The sequence below is a fragment of the Benincasa hispida genome, chromosome 5 (genome assembly GCF_009727055.1).
Source record: "Benincasa hispida cultivar B227 chromosome 5, ASM972705v1, whole genome shotgun sequence".
Lineage (NCBI taxonomy): Eukaryota > Viridiplantae > Streptophyta > Magnoliopsida > Cucurbitales > Cucurbitaceae > Benincasa > Benincasa hispida.
Genome location: NC_052353.1, coordinates 1194194 through 1211081, shown reverse-complemented (window position 1 = coordinate 1211081; position 16888 = coordinate 1194194). Strand labels below are relative to the sequence as shown.

At 30.5% G+C, this 16888-nt stretch overlaps 1 protein-coding gene and 2 non-coding genes across 6 annotated transcripts; 1 reads left to right on the top strand and 2 right to left on the bottom strand.

The window, feature by feature from the left end:
• Positions 1-1816: 1816 nt before the first annotated feature.
• On the bottom strand, positions 1817-1889 carry TRNAE-CUC. The gene has a single exon. It is a non-coding gene; the product is annotated as a tRNA-Glu (tRNA).
• A 1772-nt stretch (positions 1890-3661) lies between these two features.
• TRNAE-CUC lies at positions 3662-3734 on the bottom strand. The gene has a single exon. It is a non-coding gene; the product is annotated as a tRNA-Glu (tRNA).
• A 4119-nt stretch (positions 3735-7853) lies between these two features.
• On the top strand, positions 7854-14906 carry LOC120077115 (E3 ubiquitin-protein ligase CHIP). 4 transcript variants are annotated; one of them, XM_039031010.1, is made up of 8 exons: positions 7854-8201; positions 8430-8434; positions 8581-8644; positions 9939-10010; positions 13050-13183; positions 14015-14168; positions 14275-14385; positions 14464-14906. In XM_039031010.1, exons 1-8 carry the CDS (start codon positions 8085-8087, stop codon positions 14587-14589), a joined length of 783 nt encoding a protein of 260 aa, XP_038886938.1. In that variant the 5' UTR covers positions 7854-8084; the 3' UTR covers positions 14590-14906. The 4 variants fall into 4 exon arrangements, with proteins under 4 accessions (XP_038886938.1, XP_038886939.1, XP_038886937.1 ...); XM_039031011.1 differs by having other exon boundaries at positions 8430-8438; XM_039031009.1 differs by having other exon boundaries at positions 7855-8201; positions 8367-8434.
• Positions 14907-16888: the final 1982 nt, after the last annotated feature.

Sequence of the window (16888 nt, the reverse complement as noted above, 5' to 3'; positions counted from 1 at the left end):
GTCGACAAAAAGAACGGCGGCGGCGGCGGTGGCAAAAAAAGCCCTAAAACTTCTTTTTGAAATCGAAATCAAAAGCATTGCGTTGTGCTTGTGCATACTGCATGCGGTCGCCTTTCCTCTGGTCGATGAAAGAAGAACAACGGTGGTGGAGAAAAAAAACCCTATAACTTCTTTTGAAATCGAAATCAAAAGCGTTGCGTTGTGCATACTGCCCTGCGTGCGGTCTTTTTCTTGCTTTTAGTTTTAAATTTAATATATATATATATATATATATATATATATATATCGGTTTTCAAGCTTCCAAACCGTTTAAATTCGGTTTCAACACCCACACGAACTGCATCGAACCGAAAAATTCGGTTTTGCTTAAAAATCGATTCAGTTTTGCAATTTGGTTTGGTTTGAGCAGTTTTGCTGTCCACCCCTAATTAATACTAAATATTATCAAAATCAAAAGAAACGTTTATCATGCCCTCAATTGTGCCAATTTTCTCTTCAGAAGTTTTGGAAAAATGTGCCACATAAAAATATGTTATATTAAACGGATAAAATATCCCATTATCCTAGTATGCAAAATTTGTTTCCATATTTTTTCCTTTTTTCTTCAGTGATGCTTGATAGAGATCAATTAAGTGTTTTGATGTACAACAGGTACGTGACCAATGCTCAGTCATTCCACATCGAAAGCATTTATTTTCAACACTTTTTGAACTATTATCATGTAGAGCTTTTCCTTTGTGATTATCATTTTGTGTGGTTCTTTTAAAATTTCAATGATTAGAACAACTAACACAAAAATAATTATTATTTATTCCTCTGCCATAGTCACACAACCGCGACCGCGACCTCGACCCCGATTATTAACATTCACAACATTCACTTCAAGGAATGATGTTGTTCCAATTGGGCGAGATTCATGATTTTTCATCAATAACTCGTTATTTTATTTAGCCACAAGAATACATGAAATTAGTTCAGAATACTGTTTAAAACCTTTCTCTCGATACTGCTACTGCAAAAGCATATCCGAAATGTAGAAAAATATTTTCTCTAACATATTGATTTAAAATTTTGGAGACTCAAATGCATCCATTTACGACGAGTTTTAGGGGAAAAAAAAATATTTTCTGATGATCACATTTTTACAGCATCCAGGTGTATTGTGGCATCAAGTATTAATGACAAATTATTACCATTAATATCAAATGCTACAAATTCTAATTTTATGATATTTTTCTTAGTAACATTATTACAAAATGTTGAATTGATATTAGAAATTTAATAGATGTTAAATATGCCAATAACATTAAATTTATTAATTATAACGAAGAGAAAAAAAATCGACATATCTTTATGACCTACGTTTAGTGGGAAAAATGATAAGAGTTTGTGTTGATAGCACGTTGTGAACTTGAGGAGCATAACGGGAACACGGATATCAACAAAATTAATATAATATGATATAATAATAAGATAAATAAATATTAAAATAAATTAAACATAATATATAAATAAATAAAATAGCAAAATATAAAATAAGAAAATTCTCTAAATTATCCATTTTCTCCTAATTTCATAGATTTTGCGCAATGTGTAATGTTGAGATATATGGACAATATTTTGAGAAATTAGAACATGATACGTGACAAATAGACACTAAACATGAGAATCTAATGGACATCTATTATCATAATATTTATAATATGAACAACTTTATATTTTAGATTAAAATAATTACATGGAAAAAACAAGTAATAAATACAAAAAAATTACAAATATATAGAGAGAGTTACAAACAAAAATAAAAATAATAAAATTCCGTTGCCGGGACTTGAACCCGGGTCTCTCGGGTGAGAGCCGAGTATCCTGACCAACTAGACTACAACGGAAGTTGCAAATTAAGCGGCATTAGTAAATATCTATATTAAAACAAATAAAATTATAAGAAATGTTACATTTGTGCTACTTTTTTTTTTTTCTCTGTTTTAAGTTCAACATTAAAAAAAAAAAAAAAAAAATTATTTTAGGGCATAAATATTTATATTTATATTTTATTTTATTTTATTTTAATCTCAAAATAAAATAAAAATAATGACGTAAAATTGTTTATATTAGGTTTAAATACTAAAATGTGAATATCTTTATGTATGAGAGTAAGTTTAATATGCCATCTACATTCTACAAGACATTATCAAAGTCAATAGACCTTTTAGAATCATACTTGAAAATATGATTGAATTAAAAATTTAAAAATTAATATCAAACAAAGTCTTGAAAATTAACAAGTGTATATACTAAAATGTAACATAAAGGCATTATGATCTATCTATATTTACATAATCTAAAATAGGTTTGAGAGATAAACTTTTGATTTATGGTTTTTCCCTCCACTCCTTTGTCTAGTTAAATGATTGTAGAGGTGGTAAATTGAATTGTTGATATTTGAGATTGTAATTAATGTCTTATATACTAAATTTCTATTTTTTTATACACTGTCTAAATGGGGTTTGAGGGAATCGTTTTTACTCTAATTCAACAATTGTGAAGGTGAAAGATCGATCAAATCAACTTTGAAGGTAACAATCATTTTAATTAAATTAATATAAAAACTAATTCATGTGGATAATTAGTGTATGAACTAATATTTGATTTTTTTTTTTAATATAACCAGGATGAGGAGATTTGAACCATAGATTGCATGGTCACTCACATATATCGTATGTCAGTTGACCTATGCTCACTTTGACAATTAGATTTGAAGTTGAAGATACACAAATTCACAAGTTTTATTTATTGCACTCAAATGTTTTTATTTTATTTTTATTTTTTCATGTATCACACATATGGCAGTAAAACATATGTAGTTTAATTATCTCATCTCACTTTTATGATTTGGTTAACCTAACAAGTCAAATAGTTTATTTGTATTGGTATCAAATGACAAATAATTTGATAATATTTGTCATTAAGCACATATAATAATAAAATAATACTAATGACAAATAATTATTACCATTGATATCAAATGCTACAAATTCTAATTTTATAATATTTTTCATAGTAACACTATTATAAAATATTGTATTGATATTAGAAATTTAATAGATATTAAATATGAAAAATAACATTAAATTTATTAATTATACCGAAGAGGAAAAAAAAATCGACATATCTTTATAATCTACCTTTAGCGAAGAAAGCGATAAGAGCTCGTGTTGATAGCATATTGTGAACTTGAGGAGCATAACGGGAACACATATACCAATAAAATATAATATTAAAATAAATATAACATGATATAACAAGAAAATAAATAAATATTAAAATAAATTAAACATAGTATATAAATAAACAAAATAAAATAAATGAGCAAAATATAAAATAAGAAAATTCTTTAAATTCTCTATTTTCTCCAAATTTCATGGATTTTGTCTAATGTATAATGTTGAGACATATGAAGAATATTTTGAGAAATTAGAACATGACACATGATTAATAGACGTTAAAGATAAGCATCTAATGGACATCTATTATCATAATATTTATAATATATATTAACGATATTTTAGTTTAAAATAATTACATGGAAAAACCTAGTAATTTATACAAACAAATTACAAATATATAGAGAGCGTTGCAAACAAAAATAAAAATAAGAAAATTCCGTTGCCGGGATTTGAACCCGGGTCTCTCGGGTGAGAGCCGCGTATCCTAACCAACTAGACTACAACGGAAGTTGCAAGTTTAACGGCATGCTACGTTATTTTCCTCCGTTTTGAGTACAACTTTTTTTTTCTTTTTTTTTTTTTTTTTTAAAAAAAGCTTTTAATTTATTTTAGGCCATAAATATTGATATTTATTTTATTTTAATCTTAAAATAAAAATAATGACATAAAATTGTTTATATTATGTTTAAATACTAAAGTGTGAATATCTTTTATGTATGGGAGTAAGTTTAGTATGCAATCTACATTCTATGAGACATTATCAATGTTAATGGACCTTTTAGAACCATATTTGAAATTATGATTGAATTAAAAATTTAAAAATTAATATCAAATATAGTCTTGAAAATTAACAAGTGTATATACTAAAATGTAACATAAAGGCATAATCTATCTATGTTTATATCATCTAAAATAGGTTTGAGAGATAAACTTTTGATTTCTCGTTTTCCCCCTCTATCCCTTTGTCCGATTCAATAATGGTAGAGGTGAAAGATCGAATTATTGATATTTGAGATTGTAATTAATGTCTTATCTACTAAATTGTGTTTGGATTGATCCCCATGTCCCTTTATCTAAATTTCTATACACCGTTTAAATGGGTTTTGAATGAGTTATTTTGTACCCTAATTCAACAATTGTGAAGGTGAAAGATTGACTAAGCCAACTTTAGAGGTAACAATCATTTTAATTAAATTAATATTAAAATTAATTCATGCGGATAATTAGTGTATGAACTAAGAATTGAAGGGGTTTTTTAGTATACTCAGGGTGAGGAGATTTGAACCATAAATTTCATGATCACTAACACATATCGTATATCGGTTGAGCTATGCTCGCTTTGACAATTAGATTTGAAGTTGAAGATATACGAAGTCGCCCAAGTTTTATTTATTGTACTCAAATGTTTTTTTTTTAATTGCATCGCACACATGGTAGTAAAATATATGTAGTTTAATTATCTCATCTCACTTTGATATCATGATTTCGCTAACCTAACAAGTCAAATAGTTTATTTGCTTTTTTTTTTTTAAAGTGAAATATGTTATTGGCTACTTTACAAAACTAGTTTCTGTAGATAAACTTGAATTTAATTATTGTTTATAATTAAATATTGTTTCATTTTTTTAATAGGTAATATTATTATACAACAACAGGAGGATCCCACAGTCCGGGATCAAGGCACCACAACAAACAAAGCAACAATAAAGATCGAGCTCTTAATAGAACCAGAGATCAAAAGTCATAGCAAAAGAAAACAGAAAAAACGACCAAGAGAACCAATCACGAAACAAAACAAACCCCACAAACCGAGGGCAACACCCAAAGAAAACAAAAGACTGAACACAATAATTAAGAAAGAACATTAATAATAATAATAATAATAAACTAGAGAAGACCAAGAAGATCAACTCGCCAAGAAACAGTATGAGCACGAACCATAGAGACAATAAGATGGAATAAAGCTTACGTCGTCCTTAGACGACCTCCATGAAGCCGACGATTCCTCTCTCGCCATATATAATAAATAGAAACACACCAAAAGACTAAAAACAACTTACTTCGTACCCCCTTACCCGCCCCCACTCGACAAATCCAATTCAGCTCAACGTCCCACCCAACCACCCAATGGAACAACCCCAACAAACATAACACACCCGACTAAACCTCTCTCCCAAACACACACTCGAAAAATAAATTATCTCGAGACTCCCAAACCCACCTCCCACCTACACACAAGAGACACAAGAGACACGTACCATCGAACGAGACATTCCACCTTCTAACCCAATACCGAGTACCCAACTTATCTCTCACAGTCAGCCAAGCACAAAAAAGAGAGTTACAAAGACTTTAAATATTTTAAACTTTGTTTCTAGAATAAAAATTAATTTTTAAAAGTGCGTTACAAAGACCTTAAATATTTTGAATAATATTATATTTTATTTAGAATATCAACGTATATTTGTTGCTAATTCTTGGAAATCTATATCGATAAATATCAAACTACAATTTTCAACTAAACTTAGAAGCGTGTAACTAATAGTTAATATAGTTGACAATTCTAAAATATAGTCATTTTTTAAAAACAAAAAATAGTTTTTAATAATTGTTTCATTTTACAATGAAAATTTATTTGGATTATCAACATATATTAAGTATAATTTTTATTAATAGATATGGCAACCTTCAAAATGTCTAGCACATATATTTTCTAAACTTTGGAGTTGATTATTATATTAATTTAAATCATGAAGTTTCAGAACTGTATCAATTTACATATTTGATAGTATTTTATTTTGATAACATCGTCTAAAACTCATGATTTTATCAACTAAACTTCTAAACTTTCATAAGAAGGTAAAATTTGACTCTTATTTTGAATCTCTTTTGAAAATCGTCGATGCATTACTTTTAATAATTCATTTTGTTAATCTAACATTTGAAAAAAGTCCACATACGTACACGTAGAAGAATTGAGGTGTTGTGATTTTCAAAGGCATCTTAATAAATCTTCGAATTTGATTCACTTACAATAATTTATTAGTTTAATCGAAACGATTATAAGTTTCACATGATTTTTCAAACAAAATCTAAATAAGAGTGCATGTTGGTACTCTTACGAAAGTTCATAATTTAAATGAATATAATTAGGTCCCGATTTAATCTTATAGTTTCTAAAAAATTTAATTACATATCAGTTTATCAATCTACATGTGTAAGATATAATTCAATTAAACCTAAGTAATATTTTTAACAATAAAGACTAAATCGTTACAAATTGTAAATTACATAAGCGGAATTGTTATAAATTAAAATTTAGAACCTAACTTCCCGTTTGTTAACTATTTGATTTTTTGTTCTTGTTTTTTAAAATTAAGCCCATAGACTTTATTTCAAATCAAATTTTTTTATTTGTTATCTACTTTTTATCACTAATTTTAAAAACCAAGTCAAATTTTGAAAACTAAAAAAAGTAGTTTTTTAAAGCTTGCTTTTGTTTTTTAAATTTGACTAAGAATTCAACCATTGTTATTAAGAAATATGCAAATCATTATAAGAAATTGAGAGAAAAATAAGCTTCATTTTTTTTTTTTTTAAAAAAAAAAAAAACTGGTTACCAAACAGAAAATCATTACCAACTACAATTTACAGAGGAAAAAATTTTTGTAGGCAAATTGCAAAAATCGCCCTCAAAGTATGATGATAATTGTAATTGTATGCTCGATCTTTTAAAGGTGTTTGGGGCATCAATTTAACTAGATGAAGTGAGCTATTATAGCCTACTCTATGTTTGAGGTTCTAATTATAATAGTTGGTATTTCCAACTATTATTTCATACAATTAGCTATAGTATTAATTTTCTCAAACAAATCTTTTTGTTACAGTGTTTACTATTTTCTACTAATTATCTCTTTTCATCTTTGTTATGATACTTATTATTTCCTACCTAAACTAAAATAGTATGTACATCAAACATAAACTATTATAACATAAACTAAAATAATATGTATCTCAAACACATATCATTATAACTTTCAGACTATAATAACTAATTCAACGTCCCAAACACCGTCTCAATTGTAAAAATTAAGTCCTCAAACTTATAAAGTGTTAAAATTAAACTCTCAAACTTACATAATTGTAGTAATTCTAACATTTGTATAAGTTCGAGAGTTTAAATTTTATCATTTGAGGGTCCAAATTCTATAACTATAGTAAATTTGAGGGTCCAATATTAACACTGATATAAGTTTAAGGACTCAATTGAAAATTTGCAATTTTGCCTATATGTTTTTTTAACTGTACAAAGATTTGGAAGAGATATTTGGGAAGCTAGGATGTAATCAAAATTACTGAAAATTAGAAGAGTATTGAAATGCATGATATATACCAAGGATGGAATGGAAATAGAATCGTAAAACATAAAAACGGTGGAAAAGAGTATTGGATTATGATGAAAATATAATGAGTTTTGTATTATAAATCAGACTCAAAACCTTACCTTCAAATATGGATTTTTAATGGAGAAAAATAGGCCGATACATAAAGAAAAGTGATTTTATGTTATCCATATAAAATAAATAAAGAAAATTTTCTCAATAAAATAAAATAAATAAAGGAGGAGATGTGAAATTTGGTGTCAACACATCTTTTTGCCTGGAAATGTCCTGAACCTTAACCCTCTCCTCTCTTCTCAAGAAAACGCTTCTTCTTCTTCTTCTTCTTCTTCTTCTTCTTAATCAATCACTCTAAAATCCCATTTCTGCAAAATTCTCTCTGTTTCTAGATTTGCTGAATCAAAGAAAAACCCCATAGTTACATTCAGCATCGTCGCTTTGATTTCCTTGATTGGTAATGGGGCCAGGAGTGGCCTTGTCTGGCGCTGCAAAACAGGCCGAACTTCTCAGAAAAGATGGCAACCACTATTTTCAAAAGGGTCGAATTGGAGCTGCCATTGAAGCTTATACCGAGGTTTCGCTCCATCTCTCGAATCGTTTTTTTCTGGTTTCTGTTTGGGTTTCGTCAGAATTTGTTGATAGAATGTTTGGGATTGTATCGAGATCGAGTTATTTGATTCTGGGGTTCTTTAGTTTTACTTGTTTAGTTTTTTTATATTCTTGGTGTTTGGATTTTAAGGCGATTACACTATGCCCGAATGTTCCTGTTTATTTGACGAACCGTGCTTTGTGTCATCGCAAGCGGAAGTATGTACGGGCACCTATCCTTATTCCTTTCCATTCGTTGTTGTTGTTTTTACATTATTTCTCTTTAGTTCTTGCCCCTTTTCATTCCTTATGGTGGAGAGGAGAAAATTTATCGTTGTGATAAGTTCTTTTTCAATGGTGTATAGTGATTGGAAGAAGGTGGAGGAGGACTGTCGGAGGGCTATTCAGCTTGATAGCAGTTCTGTCAAGGTATTGCTTTGCTGTATTCTATAAACATTGGAAATTTAGTTGTTTCTTAGAGTCCAATAAGGAAGTGCTGATATGCTGATAAAGAAACTAACACAACATGACATGAATATGATGAGACCTAATTTTCCTAAATCTAGGGCACGGACGTGTTTATCAATGTACATTTCATTTAAGTATATGTCATTTTTATATTCACATTTATACAATTTGTTGATAACCAACATTTTTTGTATGGACAATTCTGAATGTCGAACGAGTGTTGGAGTGTTGAGTCTCTATTGTGCGTTACTCAAACTAAAGTGTTTGCGTTGCTTCCTTTATATATATAAAAACAAATTTGAAGCGTAGCGTCTTTCATGTGTCCAACAAGTGTAGGAGTGTCAAGTCTTTATTGCACATTAACCAAACTAAAGTTTATGTGCTCATTATATATGTGTGTGTGTGATACACTAAAAAGAATACACAAGATGTAAGAGAAAGATAGAGCAGCATATAGAGCCAAACTTAGAATTAATTTTATAAATGGAGCTCCAATCCAAAAGAAGTATCCACGATGCAGATAGCAAGTAGTAGATGCAAATAAGGGTAATAGTGGATATAAAAATATTCCATCAATATGAATAGAATGTCTTAAAGTTTAAAAGAATTCGCTGTCACAATGCTTTATGGCTGGAAGTTGGAAGTTTTATCTGATTTTGGAAGTGCTTCTTTCATTAAAAGTTGACACCATCAGTAATTTTAAGGAGGTGCTCCTGAATAAGCACTTCTTACATTGAGAAGGTGCTCCTGAGTTTTCCTTTTAGAGAAAAGGTTAAAGTTTTGTGGCACATTACTTTCTTTGATATTTTGTGGGGAGCTTGGCTCGAGAGAAACAATAAATTTTTTTAGAGAGTTGGATAGGTCCCATGAGGAGATTTGGGGGGTGGTGAGTTTTAATGCCTCCTTGTGGGCATCGGTCAGATGGTCACTAGGTTATTTTGTAATTATGATCGTAGTTAAGTTTTGAAGTTTTGTAAGTTTGCTGGGTCACCTCTTTTTGTTGGGTTTGTTTTTTGTATGCCCTTACATATTCTTTCATCTATCTCAATAAAAGCTTGATCCCCCCTCCCCCCATGGGTCACTTCTGTTGTATTGTAGGCTTCCCTAGTTATATTGTGCATGATTTCAATTCAGCTCCCCCTGCCTCCATGTTATTTTCAGTTTCTTATGCATTTTTCTTATCTTGGATTCTTGATATATAATCCTCCCTTCTCTCTTTTTCAATATTAATTTGTTGGCAATTTTTGATGTGCAGGCACATTACATGTTAGGATTAGCATTAATACAAAACAAAGAATATCCGGAAGGAATCAAGCATTTAGAGAAGGTAACTGTTCATTTTTGTATTGTTCCCTCTTTTTCCCCTTCTCTTTGGGTAGAAAAGAATCAATGTCATCTGGTATATAATTGGATTGGAGATTCAATTGAAAAACAGTGAATTGCAAAAATAATTCTTGCATTTACAGCCTCAATAGGGCAATGTGAAGGCGGGGGAAATTGCCCCACTTGAATTGTCTTAGATTCAAGAATTAAATAAAAAAAATCATATTCTCTCTTATTTTCCTCCTGAATTTTCAGAATTGAGAGACTACAGATAAAAAGTAGTTTAGATGTAAAAAATTTTTCCTTCCCTACGGAAACTTTTGACTCTACCCTTGGCTCATGCACTTGATTACCCTTTGCTATGTATATTTTTGAAATCAATCAAATCATAAACTTGTACACTTTAGAAGTTTGTATATTTTTTCCCTTGACTAAACTTTTCTGAAAATGCTATTTGAAAAGTTGACGCACATGTTGAGAGGCTCATATCATTACAAATAAAATAGTGCTCATGCAACTTAGTCAATGTGAAAATATTATTCCTATTCCTACTATGTCAGCTTTTCTTTTAGCCAACTGTGTGTAGGAAGATGTGAATCTTTTGGTGGCGAAGACAAAAATTTCTACTAAAAAAAGCAAAGAAAAAGACAATTTCCCCCCCTTAGGAATTGGATTATCTACTATGATATATGCAACTTTCATGAGGAGAGGAGGGGGAACTAGGCATTAATACCGCAAGGAAAAAGTGGGAGTCTCTTATAGTTTGTTGTAGTAACGGGGTGGAAGAGATGGTTATAGCAAGTAGTTCAATGAAATGGGGTCGTTGTTATGTGAAAGCAACTGCCACTAGCCAGACGTGCATTTTTTGTTTAAGAGTGATTGATGAGATGGTAGGGAGTCTCTACTCCCATTTTGCTTGTATTTAGATATTTCCACACGACAATAATAATGCTTTGAGGACTTTGAACATGAAGAAATAAGAGAAATATGATTCTGAAGAATGGCTAGAAACAAGAAAAATCAAAGTATAATTTGAGCCCTCCATGTAAGAAATGATCCTTGACGCTAATGGGGGAATAGATAAGTCGATCATTAGTGAGGAATGTTGAAATTATGACGGATACAATGTGGATAATCATCAATGGGAAGTACTTCGAAAAGTTCCCTAGCAGTTCCAAGTGGAGGTTGTGGTGGTGGTGGAAATGGCTATGCACCAACACTTTGTCAAAAACAAAAGGATTCTGATAGATTACTCTTATGAACTATGAAGCACAGGCATTTTGTTTTTGACAAAGTGTCCTTGTTGGACACATACCAGACACAAATACGTCTGGACACGCTTTGGGCCCATGTCTGACATGCTAAAAAGTGCATCTCAAAAGATATTTTCTTTTTCCAATTTTGGACACAGCTTTGACACATCTCTGGAAAATATTTAACTTAACAATTAAGGGGAAAAAAATTGAGATTTTTGGGTTCTGAATATCTGATCTTAGAATTGCTTATTAATTAATCATTCAAATCTAGTAGAAATTTGTCGCAATGACTTTGAATGGAGGAGCGATGCACTGTGTTCGTTCTAATAGGAGAAGCAAGGGTCTGATGCATCATTAGGTCAATTTGAAACATTTAAAACTTGTTCAGTTTTAACTATATGCAGTATGCCTAAAACTTGTTGTACTACAAAAAAATTATTGTTTTCTAGTACCATAGTTTGAAATATTGAATGCTTTGCGAGCCAATAGAGTTCGTATTGAAAATCGTCAGTGGCCTCAGTAGGATGTTGCATCCTATGGGGGGTCAGCCTAGAAGATAAAATTTCCCAATGGTTCAGGGGCTCCCTTCGTCCTCAACCCCAGAAGGAGACGAGTACCCGAGTTTTTGTATTGGATGTGAATGTGATGCAGAGTTTATGATTGCAAGGTAGATGTAAGAATCTAAGGTGAGGGTGCTGCAGATGACGATGCTTCATGATTGAGAGAAGGAAGAGATTGTAAATGGAGGAGCAATCAACGTGGGCAAAGTTAGATTAGAGGGAATAATTAATTAATAGAATTAGTTGACCTATCATTGAACTTCCCCACAAACCACTAGGGTGAGAGCTTGAGCTAGAGGAGGTAGGCAGAGCAATGTGTAATAGAATGGATGATAGTTGTCGCGTTACTGTTGGTGAGTTGAATTGAATATCTTAATTCTTATCGATATAAATCTGGGGGTCTGACCGCTGAAAAACCTTAAAAGTAAAATTTAGGTTGGCTGAGTGGCATGTCATGTCAGGCTGTCACTTTGTGTCCTATCACAAGTCTTACCATCACAGTGGTAACACAATCAGAACTTTTTCCAAAGACCTGAAGTTTAATGAATACCCATTAACTACTGCATTAGTAGAAAATACAGACAATCAAGTTCGGAAGAGTAAGTAATCGGTTATTTCCCCAATCATACCTTTAATACCACTAATTCGTATACAGAAGTCTGATCAGAACTATTGTGGTCTTCACTCATTTCTTTTGAGAATGTTTCAGTTAAATTAAAATTTTCAAGAATGTAAAATAAATAAAAGTAACTACGCATCATTAGGAAACAGAGCCAATCAAATTTGAAAGAAAGAATTTTGCAACTCTGGTACTCACAACTAATTCCACTAATAAATATAAAGCATTCTGACTGGGATGTTGACATATTTATTTAGTTATCTTTTTTACTAGAATTTACAAACCACCTCTCATTGTTGTAATGAAAATGAATATATATTCGAGGGGAAGTATAAGAACTAGTCATAAGTTCAGAATGATATTTCTTCTGAGAATGCTTTGGTTAAATTAGTTCTTTCTAGTTTCTAGAATTTAAGAAGGCATCGGTTTTAAATGTTACAATATATAGACTTTCAGTCGGATGCATATTGCATCTTGGCAGTGAGCATATAGTCTTATAACTTTGTTATAAAACCATAAATTGGTTTGTTAATAAAACAGTGATGATGATGAAGAGATGACGTGTTTATTATGCTAACGCAGATTTAATTCGACCTATTTTTTTATAGGCTTTGGATCTTGGTAGGGGTGCAAATCCGAAGAGTTATATAGTAGAGGAGATATGGCAGGAACTTGCTAAAGCAAAATACAGGGAGTGGGAACAAGCGTCTACCGAACGTTCATGGGAATTGCAGACATTGAAGTAAGTTGTTTTTCCCTGAGTTCAGGCTTTTTGTTTTCGCTTTTCAGAGTTGGATGTAGAGGTGTTCAAAATAGTCGATAACGTGAAAAACCCCGATCTACCTAATTTAACTTGTACGATTTGGGTTAGATTGGGTTAAAATAAATGAAAATTGTATGGGTTGGATTGATTCATGGGTTCATCTAAAATAATTCAAACCAACTCGGACCAACTTGAATTTATTATTAATTTTTAAAAGTATGTCTTTTATTTACGATACGATTATATATGCATATGTTTATTTCAATTTTATTTTAATTTATGATTTTTTTGGATCATTTATTCTCCAACTCATAAAAACAATTTTTTAGCACTTTGGAAAGAAAATTTTCATAATATAAATTGAAATTGACTTGTTAATCTTAATTCAGTATATGAAAATAATTAAATAAAAGTTCTACAAATTAACCTTTTACTTATTTTTAAAACAAAAATTTAAATAAATGACCTGAGTAACCCGAACCAACCAACCAAAATGTTTCATAGTTGGATTGGGTTCATTATTTAATAGGGGTTGTTTAGGTTGAAGAAACTTACAACCCTGAACAATTAGGTGTTGGGACTAAAAAGTGTTTCAACTCAACCCACTAACACCATAGCTGGATGCACGTATGTACACTATTCAAATCAATGATCAGCACATTTCTGCAAACCTTGAAATAAGTTTTCTTTTCCCCACCTGAAATTCTGAAAATGTCAATTATAATGATTAGACATTAAAAAAGATGGGGTTTCATCACCAATTCCGTTTCCTTTTTTGATTTTGGTCAATCTACATGTACTGTTTCTCAGAGAAGCTTGTGAGGCTGCCCTTGAACAAAAATACTTTCTTGACCAGTCTGAACTAGAAGGGTTCGTAGATGAAGCCGAAATTGCTCATCGGAATCAATTAAAATCGCTAAGAAGTGTGTTTGAAAAAGTTGCCGAGGCAGATGCGCCGTCAGAGGTAAGCATGTTGGTTACTACTTTTTTAGTTTTTTTCGTCGTTAGAAACTTTTAGGCCTAACATTTGCAATTTAAACCATGTGGAGGTACTAATTTATTGTTTTCAGGTACCTGATTATCTTTGTTGTAAAATCACACTTGATATTCTTCGCGACCCTGTTATTACTCCGAGTGGGGTTACGTATGAGAGAGCAGTGATTCTTGACCATTTTCATAAGGTTGACATTTTCCTGCATTGCTATTCTTCTTCTACATGTCTTGTAGCTACAATTCTGACTACTTTCTCCCTTATCTAGGTTGGTAACTTTGATCCCATAACACGGGAGCTGCTTGACGAGTCCCAGCTAGTACCAAACTTAGCCATCAAGGAAGCAGTACAATCATTTCTAGATAAGCATGGATGGGCTTATAATACAGTTTAAGGAAACTTGTATTTTGAATGGGAACTCAATCAAGTTGATGGTTATGCCTGTCGTGAACGAATGGAAATACCTCAATCCCATGTCGCTAATGTCGTGATTATCTCCTCGATTCTTGTATATGGATCGTCGATTACGGTTTGTCATATATCATGCTTTCCATGACATTCTGAGGCTGTACTGTCAATTAAGTATGTGAGGTCCTGTCTTCTGATTTGGTCTTGTGCAGATTGTTACTATGAACTTGTTAATCTTCCTGTACAGTTATTACTTAAACCTTTGATTATGGTTTAGTTATTGAGGACTCTGTTCAGCAGGTATTTCTTCCTTTCTATTCACTTTTTTTAAATACCATTTTGGTCCCTCTATAATGGGAGTTTTTCAATTTTATTCCTTGTATTTTTTCAGCCCCCACTACTAGGCTATTTGTTAATTTTTTCAAAGTTTTTTTTATTATCTATTAGTATTTTCACTATAAATTTTGAAAAATATTTCTTTACATGAAATTTATTATTATTATTTAATTAATTTTGAGGGACTGAATCTAGGATTTATTGAGAGTATAGGGACTAAACAAGACATTTGAAAATATAAAGATTAAAATTAAACAAATTCTCAAGTACAAGGATAAATACTATTTTAACCCCATTTTTTTAGTTCAACATGCAGGGAGACTTTCAGTACTTCTTGATCGAGGTTGTATGCCTTAATCGGTCGAGTTAGGTCTCTAAGTTAATGCATCTTTCATGTGTTAATGAGACAATTAACAGGTTCCTAATCGAGCACAAAGAAGTATTATTCTCAAGTGCAATTAACGTATAGTTGCAAATTTGAATTTCAACTTTAAAAGGAAGTATTACTAAACTCTCAGAGTTATTTTCACGTTTGTTATTAAGGACATTTGAACCGTTACATTTTGTCAAGGTTTTGACTTAAATCATCTTTAAATTTTGAAAATATCATATTATGGAAGACTTTATAATAATAAAAGATTATTATTATTATTATAATAGGAGGCAAATAGTATAGTAATATGATTAATTTGTTCTATTATCTATACTTGAGCAATTAATTATAATTTCATTAATAAAGATGTCGAATTAATCACACTGCAATTAAAATAGACGATGAGGGTATTTTAGGATTAAGAAGATTGGACTTATGTGACATTCATGTGTTTTGCTATAATTCAAAACTATCTTACTTTTTGCTATTTTTTCAAATGATAGTGTAATTATTGTTATATACCTGATTATTCGACTTTTGAATCTCTCAAAGTCTTGTGATGGTTCTATGGACCAACACTATTGATTATTGTTGGCCAAAATTATTGGACTGCATATCACATGGTTTTTCATTTCTATTCAAGCTCACAGCCAAGCCAAAATAATGATAATAATAAAAACAAACCCACATTTTTGTTTTCCACAAATTTTCTATTTATTTTTTATTTTTTAAGATCACAATAATTCTAGTTGTGCCCATTTCTTCAAGGAAAAAAAAATTCAAAGATAAATAGTGATACAAAAAAAAAAAAAAAAGTAATAATCAATTTTAGCCCTAAATTTATCATGTTTGGACTTTAAATTTTCAATTTTGTCCATTTTAACCTTATGCTTTAAAAAGTGTTTGTAATTTTAACCCTCCAATAAGTTATTACTCCAAGTATTAAAAAAACAAGAAATTCTCTTATGTATTTAATGAATTATCGAATTTGAAAATAATAAATTTTTGGAGAAATATCAATTTACATCCTTAGAAATTAGGGATGTATCAATCTAAACCTTGAACTTATATTTTTTTCAATTTAAATCTTGAACTTTTATAAGTGTATAGATTTATACATTTCATCGTGTTATGTTTGGATAAACATCATGTGAGTTTTAACATTTTATCAGTTATACCCCTAAACTTTTATATCAAATCAATTTAGAATTTAATTAAAAAAAAAATTGTCCATGCATCAATTATAATTGTCCAATTTATTAATCCGACATTTAAAGAAGTCTACACGTGTACAAATTGAATGCATGGACGATTTTCAAATGTAATCTTAATAAATGATCTAAATTGATTCACTTTTAACAATTTAGAAGTTTAATAATAAAAAAAATTACATGTTTGCATGATACTTTTTAAACTAAGTCTAAAGACGGAAAGGGGGTGTAAATTGATATAATTAGTTTTGAGTTTAAATTGATACAATCCCAAAATTTAGAACTGTAAATTAATATTTTCCTAAATTCTTTCATAGAAAAACATCATAGTTTTTGTTTTTCTTTGAAATTTATGGATTTTGGGA